Raw genomic sequence first — 14,937 nt, 5'->3', positions numbered from 1 at the left:
ACAGCCTGCTACCTCAGTTCTTCCTGGACGTTTTGCTTGCTTAAGGCAACTGTTATGTTGTGTATTCTTGTTTCCCCGTTGTTTGTTCCACGCTAAGTTTAGCTTAGCCTCCGCGTGCTCGGCTCGCGCTACTTCGAACTCTGAAATCTGCCTCTTGCTAATAGTAGCATTTAGCTTCCCGTGCTAAGGCACACCTTTGTTTTGCTCTTTTGTCAAGTGTTACTTTGGTTATTTGTATTAAAATCTGCTCCCACCTTCATTCCTGCCTGCTCCAGTCCTTTGGCATCGAGAGGTGGCACTCCTCGCGCATCCAAGATGCGACCCAATCGTAACGTATATATATGTATATATATATATATATATATATGTATGTGAGATTATATAATATTACTATATATAAAATATCTGAGACTATAATATTATATGTAATATGTTGGACAATATTATATTACTATACATATGTGAGACTATATATTACTATGTTTATAAAAAAGATCACCCCGTGGTTTACAGAAGAAACTAGAGCTTAGAAATTATGTAGAAAGCTGGAACGCAAATGGCGCACGACTAAACTTGAGGTGCACCATCAAGCATGGAGTGATAGTTTAATAACTTATAAACGCATGCTTACCTTAGCTAAAGCTAAATATTACTCAAATCTCATCCACCGTAATAAAAATGATCCTAAATTTTTGTTTAGTACGGTAGCATCGCTAAACCAACAAGGGACCCCTTCCAGTAGCTCCACCCACTCAGCTGATGACTTTATGCAATTCTTTAGTAAGAAAATTTAAGTCATTAGAAAGGAGATTAAAGACAATGCGTCCCAGCTACAACGGGGTTCTATTAACACTGATACGATGGTATATACGGCGGATACTACCCTCCAAAATAGTTTCTCTCGTTTTGAGGAAATAACAGAGGAATTGTTACGTGTAAATGGAATAAAACAAACATGTTTACTTGACCCTCTTCCTGGGAAACTGATCAAGGAGCTCTTTGTATTATTAGGTCCATCAGTGCTAAATATTATAAACTTATCACTTTCCTCGGGCACTGTTCCCCTAGCATTCAAAAAAGCGGTTATTCATCCTCTTCTTAAAAGACCTAACCTCGATCCTGACCTCATGGTAAACTACCGACCGGTGTCTCACCTTCCCTTTATTTCAAAAATCCTCGAAAAAATTGTTGCGTAGCAGTTAAATGAACACTTAGCGTCTAACAATCTATGTGAAACCTTTCAATCCGGTTTCAGGGCAAATCACTCCACGGAGACAGCCCTCGCAAAAATGACTAATGATCTATTGCTAACGATGGATTCTGATGCGTCATCTATGTTGCTGCTCCTCGATCTTAGTGCTGCTTTCGATACTGTCGATCATAATATTTTATTAGAACGTATCAAAACACGAATTGGTATGTCAGACTTAGCCCTGTCTTGGTTTAACTCTTATCTTACTGATAGGATGCAGTGTGTCTCCCATAACAATGTGACCTCGGACTACGTTAAGGTAACGTGTGGAGTTCCCCAGGGTTCGGTCCTTGGCCCTGCACTCTTCAGCATCTACATGCTGCCGCTAGGTGACATCATACGCAAATACGGTGTTAGCTTTCACTGTTATGCTGATGACACCCAACTCTACATGCCCCTAAAGCTGACCAACACGCCGGATTGTAGTCAGCTGGAGGCGTGTCTTAATGAAATTAAACAATGGATGTCCGCTAACTTTTTGCAACTCAACGCCAAAAAAACGGGAATGCTGATTATCGGTCCTGCTAGACACCGAACTCTATTTAATAATACAATTCTAACATTTGACAACCAAACAATTAAACAAGGCGACACGGTAAAGAATCTGGGTATTATCTTCGACCCAACTCTCTCCTTTGAGGCACACATTAAAAGCGTTACTAAAACGGCCTTCTTTCATCGCCGTAATATCGCTAAAATTCGCTCCATTTTGTCCACTAAAGACGCTGAGATCATTATCCATGCGTTTGTTACGTCTCGCCTCGACTACTGTAACGTATTATTTTCGGGTCTCCCCATGTCTAGCATTAAAAGATTACAGTTGGTACAAAATGCGGCTGCTAGACTTTTGACAAGAACAAGAAAGTTTGATCACATTACGCCTGCACTGGCTTCCTGTGCACTTAAGATGTGACTTTAAGGTTTTACTACTTACGTATAAAATACTACACGGTCTAGCTTCATCCTATCTTGCCGATTGTATTGTACCATATGTCCCGGCAAGAAATCTGCGTTCAAAGGACTCCGGCTTATTAGTGATTCCCAAAGCCCAAAAAAAGTCTGCGGGCTATAGAGCGTTTTCCGTTCGGGCTCCAGTACTCTGGAATGCCCTCCCGGTAACAGTTCGAGATGCCACCTCAGTAGAAGCATTCAAGTCTCACCTTAAAACTCATTTGTATACTCTAGCCTTTAAATAGACTCCCTTTTTAGACCAGTTGATCTGCCGTTTCTTTTCTTTTTCTTCTATGTCCCACTCTCCCTTGTGGAGGGGGTCCGGTCCGATCCGGTGGCCATGTACTGCTCGCCTGTGTATCGGCTGGGGACATCTCTGCGCTGCTGATCCGCCTCCGCTTGGGATGGTTTCCTGCTGGCTCCGCTGTGAACGGGACTCTCGCTGCTGTGTTGGATCCGCTTTGGACTGGACTCTCGCAACTGTGTTGGATCCATTATGGATTGAACTTTCACAGTATCATGTTGAACTTTCACAGTATCATGTTAGACCCGCTCGACATCCATTGCTTTCCTCCTCTCCAAGGTTCTCATAGTCATCATTGTCACCGACGTCCCACTGGGTCATTATTGTCACCGATGTCCCACTGGGTGTGAGTTCTCCTTGCCCTTATGTGGGCCTACCGAGGATGTCGTAGTGGTTTGTGCAGCCCTTTGAGACACTAGTGATTTAGGGCTATATAAGTAAACATTGATTGATTGATTGATTGATAATATCTGTAAGACGATATTATATATATATTGTTATGATCCGCTGCCCGGATCATATTATGTTTCGATTTTTGAGTCTGTTTGTGCACTTCTCAGTTGGTTTCCATAGCTACGTATTATTTTCAACTGCCGCTTGTTCCAGACGCACACCTTTTTTTGTAATCACTGACAATATTCAAGCCTGACTTCTCCCGTCAGTCCGTCTGGCTTCTTAGCTTGTGTTCATACAACTAGTGACGACTTTTGTTCCCGGTTTTGTACCTGCTAGTTTCCACGCTAGGCTCTTTGTTTTCCAGCTCTCATGCTAGCTCTTTAATTTTTTGCCATCTGTGCTTTGAGCAAGTTTTTCTTTGTTAGGGTCTGATTTATTTTTAAATAAATCCTTTGTTCTTACATTCACACTGTGTTCGAGGCTCGTCAGCATACCTGGGAGAACGAATCCGCATCACCATGCGACCAGGTCGTTACACTTATATATATATGTATATATATATATATATATATATATATATATATATATATACATACAACTGAGTCAATATAATATTACTAGTTATATATATTAACTGAGACTACCGTATATCCTTGAATTTCCGCCGGGCATGTAATATGAATAACTGCCGGGTCAAACTCGTTCCCCAAAATTATTAGCGCATGCTTACTTTTACCGCCGGCTCAAATTCGTGACGATACGAGTGACGCTCCCCCCCTGTCGTCTTTTCCAAAATGGCTGAGGAGTTTTTTTTTTTGCTTTTACTATGGGTAAACCAGGGGTCCTGTTCTACAGCCATACAGATCACACTGATGGTTGTGATATAAAACAACTTTAACACTCTTACTAATATGTGCCACACTCTGTGAACCCACACCAAACATGGGAGAACATCGGCTCTGTAACACATTATAAACGCAACATAACACTTACCCAGAATGCCATGCATCTATGACTCTTGGCTATATTATACACCACGCTAGCACCAAACCCCGCATATATATATGTGTATATATATATATAATATATATATATATATATATATATATATATATATATATATATATATATATATATACATACATACATATATATATACATATATATATACTGTCCATCCATCCCTTTTTCTACCGCTTATTCCCTTTTGGGGTCGCGGGGGGCCCTGGCGCCTATCTCAGCTACAATCGGGCGTAAGGCAAGGTACACCCTGGACAAGTCGCCCCCTCATCGCAGGGTCAACACAGATAGACAGACAACATTCACACTCACATTCACACACTAGGGCCAATTTAGTGTTGCCAATCAACCTACAGTATCCCATGGTGTATGTCTTTGGAAGTGGGAGGAAAACGGAGTACCCGGAGGGAACTCACGCATTCACTGGGAGAACATGCAAACTCCAAACAGAAAGATCCCGAGCCTGGGATTGAACACAAGATTGCAAGACGCACTAACCCCTCTGCCACCGTGAAGCCATATATATATATATATTAGGGCTGGGCAACGATTAAAAATTTTAATCGAAGTTAATCGCACTATTTCTCCGATTAATCGCGATTAACTGCATTGTATACGCAAAGCCCAATAATGAATTCAAAAGTAGTGTGTAGTGCACCTCTATTGGAATATTCTCCCACATGAACAAAAGCGCCAAAACATTTGTTGTGCAAACACAATTTAAATCAGTCCTTGTTAAACAGTAGCAGTTAAATAGCATATTTTATGAAAATCAACTCAAAAAATGTAAATACAAACATTTAAGCTTATTGCCACTGCCAGGGTATTTAAGTTATCCTGTTTGTTATGGAAAATAAATATAATCTACATACAAACCCCTGAACCACAATCATAACATCTGAACAGGCAATTTCTGAGGAAACAGCAGAAACATTTTTTTTAAATCAGGGATCTTATGTTTAAAAAACCTATATTATAGGTCAGGGGCGCTCACACTTTTTCTGCAGGCGAGCTACTTTTCAATTGACCAAGTCGAGGAGATCTACCTCATTCCTATTTATAATTTATATTTATTTATTTATGAAAGAGACATTTTTGTTAACAAGTTAATGGTGTTTAATGATAATACAAGCATGTTTAACACACAAAGATTCCTTTCTTTCATGAAGACAAGAATATAAGTTGGTGTATTTGATTCTGATGACTTGCATTGATTGGAATTAGACAGTGGTGCTGATAACATCCGCATTTTCAAATGGAGGGAAAAAAAAAGTCCTCCTTTCTGTCCAATACCACATAAAAGTGGTTGGATTTGGCATCTCATTTGTCCAACTTGCATACTCGTTTTTAAACACTTTGTTATGAGAGTACAATATGTGTGTGGCCCTTTAATGTCTGGCAGCAGGTGAGCGACGTCAGTGAGAGTGCGGGTGGGCAAGCAAGTGAGAAAGCGGTCGCTGAGGGCGGGGGAGAAATACATTGGCATCAAACTCCGTAGCTTGCTAGCTTGTGCGCGCTAGCTTTCTGAGACTCTTATTTTGTTAGCACAGGCAGGATGAAACAGGTCTTTTACGGTGAAGACAGGAACTGTGCAGTCGGTCTTTAGAGTTTTGACAGTAGGTACGGAGTCTCTAGAAATAAAATGTGTTTTTCTGCGTCCGCCCTGTTAGTGATTTTTTTTCTTAAATATGAGCTTGCAGCAGCCAGCATCATCTCACAAGATCCTCGGGTGCCGAGAATGTCAAACAACTGACGAAAGTGAAGTCTTGGTATGATTGATGATTGCTCATTTTTATGTATATTTTTTAATGCCTGGCTTGAGATCGACTGACACACCCTCCGAGATCGACCAGTCGATCGCGATCGACGTAATGGGCACCCCTGTTATAGGTAGTGGGCTGTTTTAGGGAATTTTTGATCAAATTATCCGTAGTAGCAATATTAATAATTTTGTGTTTATTCTGCGTAGTGCACTTAAAATAATTATGACCATATCTAGGAATTGATATGATGGGAATTTTCCGATTGTTTGCTTGGTGCTTTGATAAACTGAACGCATATACATGGTACAATATTGTGATGTTATGAGCCAGGGACAAAAAGAACTACCCTACCCAGCATGCAACAGGAGTGACGAGCATGCGCGGTAGCCCGGTATAGGTTGTGTCGCCATGGCGCCATCTTGTATGTTGTGATATGCACGCTCTGAAAGCAAACGTTAAGAACTCAGCCAACACTCCTCGTCTGCATTATTCATAAATTGACAGACAACACATATATTCCGCTGCTTCACAGGCCGCTGGATGTAGCCGGCAAAGTATTCCCATACTAGCTAGCCGGTCTAGCAAGCAAGCGTCATTCAGTCCAAAACGGCCCGATCTATCCATATTCAGAATTGTCTGGCGGTCGCAAGTGATCCCGGAGTGACCACGCTGTAAGCCAGCCATGAAATTTGCAGAATTGTCCGGTATTTTTGCCAAATGTTCCATCTTTACCAAGAGCCTCTCGACGCTGAAACCCATGCGGGCGACGCCATTTTGTTAAGAAAAGGCGTTAACAAAATAAAAGCATGTAAACAACATACGTAAATGTGCGATAAAATAATTGTCGGCGTTAATAGATTGATGAGTTAACTCGTAATTATCGCATTAATTTGCCCGCCCCTAATATATATATATATATTTTTTTTACCACTAACTGTGAGACAATTATATTACTATAATATATCTGTTAGACCAGGGGCATGCAAAGTGCGGCCCGGGGGCCATTTGCAGCCCGCAACTAATTGTTTACCGGCCCGCCACACATTCTGGAAATGCTATTGCAAATATAAAAAAGGACACTTAAAAAAGGGAAATGAGGTGAAATCTAACGAGAAAAAGTTGCAATGTTGACACAAAGCTGCCATGCAGGCTGTTTTTTTATTTTGTCTTGCTTTATTTTTCTTTTTTTGCCATTGCTCCAAAAAAAAAAAAAGACAAACAAATCTGTTATAATTATCTATTTTCAAGGCTCCAATTACTTTAAGTATTTCACTTTAAAATGTTTTGTGTTGTAAATATTGCATATATTGTGTGGTTGCCATATAAAAACATGAAAGTTTTATTTGACAAAAGAACATAAAACAAACAAAATAATGGATCAAACGTAAAATCGATAGATTTTGATCCTGTAACTTATGTGTTGAAAGTAAAAGAAAAACCTAATAAAAATGTATCACTTTATGAGGGGGGCACCCTTTAGATCAGGGGTCGGGAACCTTTTTGGCTGAGAGAGCCATACACGCCAAATATTTTTAAAAGTATTTCCGTGAGAGCCATATATATATAAACATTAGGCTTTTTTTTTTTTTTAACACTGAATACAATTAAATGCGTGCATTTTTAAGTAAGACCAACATTTTTAGAGGATAATAAGTCTCTTATTCGTTTTAATAACATTCTTATTCTGAAGCTAAGCAACAATAAATAAAATACTTCTTACCATTAATGCGACTTCTTGAACAGGTGCGGTAGAAATCGGACGGATGGTTTAAAATGCATGACAATGTTTTATATTTTTAACGTTATTTTTAACACTGTGATTACCAGAGGAGTATTTCATTACTCATCGTGTTAAGCAATGTCAGATAAGATTTATCTGAGAGCCAGGTGCAGTCATCAAAAGAGCCACATCTGGCTCTAGAGCCATAGGTTCCCTAACCCTGCTTTAGATCCTGAAAATATTTATTGGTATTTTATATATCTTTTCACTGTTATTACTAAAAAAATATAATGTAATTATAATCAATGGTGTCCTGCATTATTGATATTTTAGTAGGGGTGTAACAGTACGTGTATTTGTATCGAACCGTTTCGGTACGGGGGGTTCGGTTCGGTTGTGTACCGAACAAGTACATGCTAGCAGCTAGCAGGCTAGGACAACATTTAAAAGCCAGAACAGGAAGACCCTCCTGCCTCGTTAAGATCTCCCGTTTGGGAACACTTTGGCTGCGCGATACAACAAGACGGAGGTTTGCTAAGATTGTTCAGCAGCTGCTTCTGACAACACGTCAAACATGTGTTGCACCTTTCCTGCTTCCGGCTCCCATAGTGTCTCCCTTGCGCGTACAACCATTCACTCTACCCGGCAGTGGGTCTCCACAGCTCCGGACTCCAGGGTAAATGAAGAGTCCAGCTATTAGTTGCAAATCGTGGCTTTATTGAAGTCTTGCACACAGCCAATCCAACAAAACACCAGCCGCACTCCCGCTAAGGTCCCTCACCTCGCTCGCTCACACACTGACTGACGTCACATGCGTCACATAATAAAGGGCCACACACACGCTACTCTCATAATACAGTGGTTCTCAACCTTTTTTCAGTGATGTACCCCCTGTGAACATGTTTTTAATTCAAGTACCCCCTAATCACAGCAAAGCATTTTTGGTTGAAAAAAAGATAAAGTAAAATAAAGCACTATGTCATCAGTTTCTGATTTATTAAATTGTATAACATAAAATAATAAAAATAATAAATAATAAAAAATATTGCTCATTTGTAGTGGTCTTTCTTGACCTATTTGGAAAGAAAGATATACAAATAACTAAAAACTGGTTGAAAAATAAACTAGTGATTCAATTATAAATAAAGATTTCTACAAATAAAAGTAATCATCAACTTAAAACGCCCTCTTTGAGGATTGTAATGAGATCCATCTGGATTCATGAACTTAATGCTAAACATTCCTTCACAAAAAAAGAAATCTTTAACATCAATATTTATGGAACATGTCTACAAAAAACGGCGGGCGGTGTTGATGAACGTGGACCCCGACTTAAACAAGTTGAAAAACATATTGGGGTGTTAGCATTTAGTGGTCAATTGTACGGAATATGTACTGTACTGTGCAATCTACTAATAAAAGTCTCAATCAATCAAAAAAAGCACTTTATATGCAGAAAAGTTTTGTTAAGAAACCATTCTGAGCCTTAACTTATTTAGTTTTTATTTTGTATGTTATATATGTATTAACCCTGGCAATGGACCCTGTGTGTATATGTATGTTATGCCATTGTTTACAAATTTGGTAGATAAATAACCAAAAAATTTACATTTTGTTGTTTTCTTACTGTACCGAAAATTAACCGAACCGTGACCTCTAAACCGAGGTAGGTACCGAACCTAAATTTTTGTGTACCCTTACACCCCTATATTTTAGCGCTTTAATTGGTAAATACTACATATTTCAGTTTTACTATAAAAAAAAGAAAAAGAAGTAGTTTTTGACAGAAAAGCCATAAAACCTATTTTTGTATTACTTTATATCAACTTGAAGTTGATATAGCGATTTATTGTAAGTGTTGAATAAAAAATAATAAGAATAATTTGACTTATTTTTAACATTAACAAAAATATCAGAATGGCCCCCGCATGCTTTAATTTTTCCATGTCCGGCCCTCAGTGGAAAAAAGTTTGGACACCCCTGTGTTAGACTATATAATATATATATATATATATATATATATATATATTACCATACTATAAAATATATACATATATATATACAGGTGCTGGTCATATTATTAGAACATCATGAAAAAGTAGATGTATTTAATTAATTCCATTTAGAAAGTCAAACTTGTAGAATGTATACATTCATTCCAAACAGACTGATACATTTCAAGTGTTTTTTGCCGAAAAGGAGATGATAATAGCTGACAACCAATGAAAACCCTAAATTCAACATCTCAGAAATGTTGAATATGGTGAAAAGGTCAGATATTGAAGACATCTGGTGCCACACTCTAATTAGCTAACTAACTCAAAACACCTGGAAAAGCCTTTAAATGGTCTCTCGGTTTGATTCTGTATGACACACAATCATGGGGAAGACTGCTGACTTGACAACTGTCCAAAAGATGACCATTGATACTTTAAAGAAGGACGGCAAGACACAAAAGGTCATTGCCGAAGAGGTTGGATGTTCCCAGAGCTCTGTGTCCAACCACATTAATAGAGAGGCGAAGGGAAGACAAAGATGTGGTAGAAAACAGTGTACAAGCAAGAGGGATAACCGCGCCCTGGAGAGGATTGTCAAACAAAACCGATTCAAAAATGTGGGGGAGATCCACAAAGAGTGGACTGCAGCTGGAGTCAGTGCTTCAAAAAACCACCACGCACCGACGTATGCAAGATATGGGCTTCAGCTGTCGCATTGCTCGTGTAAAGCCACTCTTGAATAAGAGACAACGTCAAAAGCGTCTCGCCTGGGCTCAAAACAAAAAGGACTGGACTGCTGCTGAGTGGTCCAAAGTTATGTTTTCAGATGAAAGTACATTTTGTATCTCCTTTGGAAATCAAGGTCCCAGAGTCTGGAAGAAGACAGGAGAGGCACAGAATCCACGTTGCCTGAAGTCCAGTGTCAAATTTCCACAATCGGTAATGGTCTGGGGTGCCATGTCATCTGCTGGTGTTGGTCCACTGTGTTTCCTGAGGTCTAGGATCAATGCAGCAGTCTACCAGGAAGTTTTACAACACTTTATGCTGTCTGCCGCGGACCAATTTTATGGAGGTGAAGATTTCATTTTCCAACATGACTTGGCACCTGCACACAGTGCCAAATCTACCAGTACCTGGTTTAAGGACCATGGTATCCCTGTTCTTGATTGGCCTGCAAACTCACCTGACCTTAACCCCATAGAAAACCTATGGGGTATTGTGAAGCGGAAGAGGCCAGATGCCAGACCCAACAATGCTGAAGAGCTGAAGGCCACCATTAAAGTCACCTGGGCTCTCATAACACCTGAAGAGTGCAACAGACTGGTCGACTCCATGCCACGCCGTATTGCTGCAGCAATTCAAGCAAAAGGAGCTGCAACTAAGTATTGATTGCCGTACATGCTGAAACTTTCCATGTCCATACTTTTCAGTTGGCCCACATTTCTAAAAAATCTTTTTTGGTACTAGTCGTAACTAATATTCTAATTTTCTGAGATACTGAATTTGGGATTTTGAGTAATTGTCAGTACTAATCATCAAAATTTAAAGAAATAAACATTTCAAATATATCACTATGTGTGTAATGTGAATTGATATAATATGTACGTTTCACGTTCTGAATATAATTACTGAAATAAATCAACTTTTTCATGATATTCTAATAATATGACCAGCCCCTGTATATATATAAATATAGTAATATTACTATACTATTATATACATATATGTATATATATATATATTATATATATATATATATATATATATATATATATATATATATATATATATATATATATATATATATATATATATATATATATATATATAGTATTACTATATTGACTCAGTTGTGTATATATATATATATATATATGTATATATATATATATACTTTGTATGTGACAACACACAGCAGCTGATGGGTAAACAAATGCACACATGAATTCCTTTATTAGTTCCAAATGTATTTGTTCCTGATGACTCACTGCTGCCATGTGACCATGTGACCGTGTGACCTGTTATTTCCAAATGATCATCTACGACTAGATGGAAGGCTTCCAAACAACATTGCTTCCCCTGCTCTTACTGCTGCACTTTCTCTCCTTCCAGTAGGTCTACTCTGCTTATCTGTCTGAACTTTGCCAGGAAATCCAGTTTTTGTCCTTCTTTCCTGGCATCTTCCCGGTCCAGTTTTATTTGTTTCGACCACTACAACGATGGCTTCACTTGACGAGCCTTCATCCGCAACACCCGCAGTGTGGGCTCATTTAAGGAGCGCCACCAGTTTCATGTTCCATCATTCAATCAAATAACGCGACAGAAAAGATATCTCTGACAAAATTGCAAACTTAGTGTAAATATCGTGACAAATATGGGATGATTATATAAGTCAAAAAGGTGAGGCAGAAGCTCACACATACTCATACTTTCTGTAACATCCAGGAAGAAATTATGTCAGCCATCTTGAAAAATGTCTCCACTATATTCTATGCGAAGGAGAATTGTTTTTATTTCAATGTTGACAATATTTCACAAGCCTTACAATGTATTAAATCTACAAAGTGTTGGAAGGTGTTTTTTGATGATGAATTAAACACAACATCAAACATTATGTCACTACTGGTCCCGCCTTTCTACAAAAACATCCTTGTCCGGATGTTGACTGACGTATAATATTCATCTTTAATAACTTCATACTTCCTCCAAATATTCGTTATCGACCTCATTGACTAGTAATCGGTATTAGTATTGGCCATGAAACAACCCTATGAGTCGTCATCTAGGACTTCCATGTTGACTGTCGTCAAAAGTGGCCATCTTGCTCTCAAAAGGGGAGGGGCTAAGTGGTTGCAATTTAAGAGGAACTGCCAAATCTTTATCTGCGTAAAAACGAAATTGCAAATTATGCAAATGAGATGAGAGCACGGATAGATTGCACTCACCCTTGCTGTCTGTGCGTCTTCTTCTTCTTCGTCACCTTCAGCTTCCCTAAACAGGAAGTACTCGCTGGGCCCAGTGGGGGTGGGGCTTCCCTTGCTTGGCTCCTCGGAGCCGCTGTGGACCGAGGAGCCCGCGGGGCTGGGAGAGGACTGGGCCGACAGGTCACAGGTGACCAGCTTGTAGTAGTTCTGGGTGGCCACCACCAGGCGGGCTTGACTCTGCAGGCAGGACGCCGAGGGGGCGGAGCTAGCATGGGGTGGGCAGAAGGAGTTGCAGTTGGCGTCCAGCTCTGTGGTGTTGGCGGGTGGCGCGTCAGCGGGGGAAGTGTGCAGGTCCAGGTAAAACGCCGGGTCAGACACAGGCGAGCCGCTGGACAGGTGGTTCAGGTTGGTGGGGCCGGAGCCTGCAGGCTTCTCGGGAACGCCGTTGTTGGTCTTGTTGTAGATGGCGCTGAAGTTGACCAGCACGCCGTCGGAGCTGTTGCACGAGGAGTCGCTGGCGTATCCCTGCTGGCACTCAGCGAAAGCCTGGGGGAAGTTTTGTGAGCAGCAGGAGCAGTGCTGATTGGACCAGCCTGAGGAGGACGAGTCGGTCTTGCTGCTCCGTCCGCACTGCATGGCGTCCTCCTCCTCCCAGTCTTGCTCGCCGCAATCCACCGACATGTTGGAGCCGCTGCTGCCGTGGCGGCGCTGGCTGTCCGCGTCCGAGGCCACGACCCCCAAGGACTCCCCCCCACCCGCCGGGCCGTGCAGGAGGAAGGGCTCCGGCGTGAAACCCAGGCCGTGCAGATGGAAAGAGGCGATGGCGTCGTGGAGGGCAGAGTCGGTGTGGAGGTGGAAGGAGGAGTCTTCGCGGTAGCCGCTCAGATCGTTGTCCTCCTCCTCCTCCTCCTCCTCGTCCTCGTCCTCGTCCTCCTCGGGCCTCAGCAGGAAGGGGTTGCGGCGAAGAGGGTTGCCACGTCTGCTCTTGACTCGCGGCAAGGTGTGTGCCGCCAGCAGCTGCTCGTCGGAAGTGAAGGAGGAGTCGCTGGCCGTGCTGGCCCCGCCCCTCTTGGAACCGCTAGACGTCTGGACCAGGCTGCTGTAGAGCAGGACGTCTCTCTCGGGGAGGGAGGTGGTGCGACTCAGGACCAAGTTCTCGGGCAAGCTGAAGGGGTTGCTCCTTTTCAAGGAGCCGCCCGACACCTGGCGGTGCACCAGGGGGATGTGGTGCACCATCAGGGTCTCGCCCGACAGCTCGTGGGGGCCGTCCATTGCGCTGAGGATCGGGGCGTGTTCAATTCCGGCCTGACAGGCACAGCCAAGGAGCGCTGCCAGGAATCTGGAAGAAGCGGTCCGGGAGGTCGGCGTTGTGGTCCGAGAGGAACATCTGCAAGAAAGACCACATCTGGGCTTCACATTTGGGAAGACAAAACACACCCCTCATTTTCAAAGACTTCACACCAGTTAATGATCCATATTTATATGTATGGATTTTGGTCTACAACTTCCTAAGTATACTTGGAACACTTAGTACTGGAAATGTCAGATAATGGCTTTTTTGCCGATATCCGATATTCCGATATTGTCCAACTCTTGATTACCGATTCCGATATCAACTGATACCGATATATACAATCCTGGAATTAACACATTATTATGCCTAATTTTGTTGTGATGCCCCGCTGGATGCATTAAACAATATAACAAGGTTTTCCAAAATAAATCAACTCAAGTTATGGAAAAAAATGCCAACATGGCACTGCCATATTTATTATTGAAGTCACAAAGTGCATCATTTTTTTTTAACATGGCTCAAAACAGCAGCTTGGAATTGGGGACGTGCTCTCCCTGAGATAATCCTGATACCCACTACAACTATGGTAAGTACTATACCTTGACTCTCACAAAGTGCATTATTTTAATTTTTTTTAAACATGCCTCAAAACAACAGCTACAAAAAGAATGAAGGCACACAGCTGTAAACAATAACATAGTCCTCTTTATTGCAAGACTGCCTGGCATACTGTATAACAGGAAATTTGAAACTGGGCTCAATCTGTCCTGCTCTAACGTATTTGTATGAGTAACAAAAATGTGCTGCAAGCTTGTGGTGAGTGCTTGAAGTGGCCTAGCAGTCAGCCGGAGCATCTAAAATGCTGCGTTGAGACAGGGCACCTCTGTTCACTGCAAGCTGCAAAGTGTGCGCCATGCAGGGCAGACTAGCCACACCAAACTCCACCGTAGCTTTTGACATACTGCGTGCGTTGTCCCTGAACACGTGGGCTTTCGCCTTGGGGTGTTTTTTGTTTTTTCTCGGCGGAGTCTTTAAGCGACAACTGTGTGGTACTACTTCTTTTCGATGTTTGCTTTTCATCCATCTTCCACTTGTATTCATCGTGTATCTCCTTATGATTCTTGAAGAGGTGGGAGATCAAATTGTTCGTATTAAAGGAAGACATCTTGGTTCCTCCTTGCATAACCACATTTTTGCAGTCATTGAAAATTGCCAATTTTTAATCTGTCAGAGACACTTTAAAATAATCCTAAACCTTGTCGTTAGTCAGTCACCGCGCGAGCTCGCTTGTTAGCCACGGCTATAGCACCGGCAAC

At 41.3% G+C, this 14,937-nt stretch overlaps 1 protein-coding gene across 4 annotated transcripts in view; it reads right to left on the bottom strand.

Annotated features, from left to right (window-relative positions):
- rusc2 (RUN and SH3 domain containing 2) overlaps nt 1-14,937 on the bottom strand; it is a 46,349-nt gene that overhangs the window by 19,793 nt on the left and 11,619 nt on the right. For all 4 annotated transcript variants that reach the window (XM_061906056.1, XM_061906057.1, XM_061906052.1 and 1 more), the window contains exon 2: nt 12,349-13,714. In XM_061906056.1, the coding sequence (XP_061762040.1) occupies nt 12,349-13,714 (1,366 nt within the window). The remainder of the gene's footprint in view (nt 1-12,348; nt 13,715-14,937) is intronic.

Source organism: Nerophis ophidion, linkage group LG07, assembly GCF_033978795.1.
Source record: "Nerophis ophidion isolate RoL-2023_Sa linkage group LG07, RoL_Noph_v1.0, whole genome shotgun sequence".
NCBI classification, from domain to species: Eukaryota; Metazoa; Chordata; class Actinopteri; order Syngnathiformes; family Syngnathidae; genus Nerophis; species Nerophis ophidion.
The sequence above is the reverse complement of the archived record's forward strand: the minus strand, read 5'-3'. Positions and strand labels throughout refer to the sequence as shown.